General features: G+C 30.3%; 1 protein-coding gene across 1 annotated transcript in view; it reads right to left on the bottom strand.

Moving 5' to 3' along the window:
• Positions 1–466: 466 nt before the first annotated feature.
• Positions 467–1624, bottom strand: part of LOC106108965 — a 3802-nt gene continuing 2644 nt past the window's right edge. The window contains exons 5-6 of the mRNA XM_013290337.1: positions 1172–1392; positions 467–680 (exon numbers count right to left, since the gene is read on the bottom strand). Coding sequence (XP_013145791.1) covers positions 1175–1392 — 218 coding nt within the window. The 3' untranslated portion in view covers positions 467–680; positions 1172–1174. The remainder of the gene's footprint in view (positions 681–1171; positions 1393–1624) is intronic.

The following is a 1624-nucleotide window of genomic DNA, read 5'->3' as shown; positions in this document are numbered from 1 at the left end:
TACTTCGTATAGCTTAATTATATTGTCTTAATTGCGTAAAAGCATATTCACATTGAATCATTCGTGTAGTTTTATTATAGAATATGTCTTATATCTTAAGGTTTTCTGTACTAAAGCATTTTTACAAAGACAACCCTCACAGTTGCTACCATCCAAGTATAATATCACCTTCAACACAAAACACACTTACTAATCTAGCTCGTACTAAGGACGTTGGCAAGATAAGGACCTTTCCCCTTTAGAGAATTGTTACCTTGCCAATTAAACCCAACAAACGGTAGTTTCCCCCGGGGTATTCAAAAACATATGCAGATGTATACATTATTATAAAATACTAAAATCCTTATATAACCACTAAGATAACTTAAAACTACTTGACAGTATTTCAATTTAAAAATAGAACCGCAACTTAATAATGTTGACTATTGAATGAAATAAATATTTTATACTACTAAATCCCACCTTGGATAGCGTTGCAAGTATATTTATTATTAAAATTCTTGGATAAAACCGAGGTAATTGTTTTTGTATCAGTGTTTCAGTGGAAGTCCACTTTAACATTAAACATATTGTTGTGAAATAAAAATACAAAACTAAGCACTTAAATTATTTATTTCCCTTAATGGTGATAAAATAAAATGATTTTTGCAATTATGCAAATTGTAAACTCACTGGTTTACCTGAAAAAGAAAAAAAATTAAATGATATTTTTATATTAAACGTTGAGTAATTAAAAGTTACGACAGATATAAAATAGATGCTGATAGATTCAATAAATTATACTTCATACTAATATTATAAATGCGAAAGTTTAGATGGATGGATGTATGTTTGTTTTATTTTGCAGCGTAAACCGCTGAACGGATTTCTATGAAATTTGGTATAGATGTAGAGGATAGTCTGAAATAACAGGCTATTCACTTTCGTTTTTGTTATTTTTTAATTCGGAAAGTTGCAAAACCAAGTAGAACATAGAAATTAAAATCTTCCATCCGAGCCCTAGGCACTTCAATCGTTTATAATCATATTTTCAGCGAAAATTAACTTTATTTCCATCTTTTCAACAATCTGGGAAAGTTTTATAAAATACGTCCTACTTTATTTAAAAAAAAAAACATCAATTTAAGAGAAGAGAAATTTTTTATTAATTAAAATGATAAAAGTTACATACATATTAGAGTTCATTCTTTTCAATGTCATCAACTTCCTCTGTGTTAACTTCTTTATCATCAACTTCTGCGCTTTGCTTAGTATCTTCAATGTTGCCATCATTCACTTTGTCATCTTCTAACCAATCATCTAGTTCATTATCCAAGAATTCCATAGTAGTTTCCTTTTTAACTGATTCTGCCTTTGATTCTTCAAAATTCACTTTATCAGTATTGGATGGACCTAGGACATTTAAATTTGTATATAAAAGACAGCAGAATAAAGGGTTGGAAAGTTGAATTTGCAGGGCAATGTACAGGAAAGATGAACATAATGTTTCTGTACAACCTCTCATTTGCCAATAAAGATAACCTCTTGTCCTATTGCAACTGTTTATGGGCAGCCTTTATTTAGGTCATCATCCACTTGCCCTTATCCCTTATGGAGGGTTGGCACAGTATGTGCTGCTCTTCCA

Source organism: Papilio polytes, unplaced genomic scaffold, assembly GCF_000836215.1.
Source record: "Papilio polytes unplaced genomic scaffold, Ppol_1.0 DF821400.1, whole genome shotgun sequence".
In the NCBI taxonomy this organism is placed as follows: domain Eukaryota; kingdom Metazoa; phylum Arthropoda; class Insecta; order Lepidoptera; family Papilionidae; genus Papilio; species Papilio polytes.
Note: the sequence above shows the minus strand (reverse complement) of the source record. Positions and strands in the feature narration are given on the sequence as shown.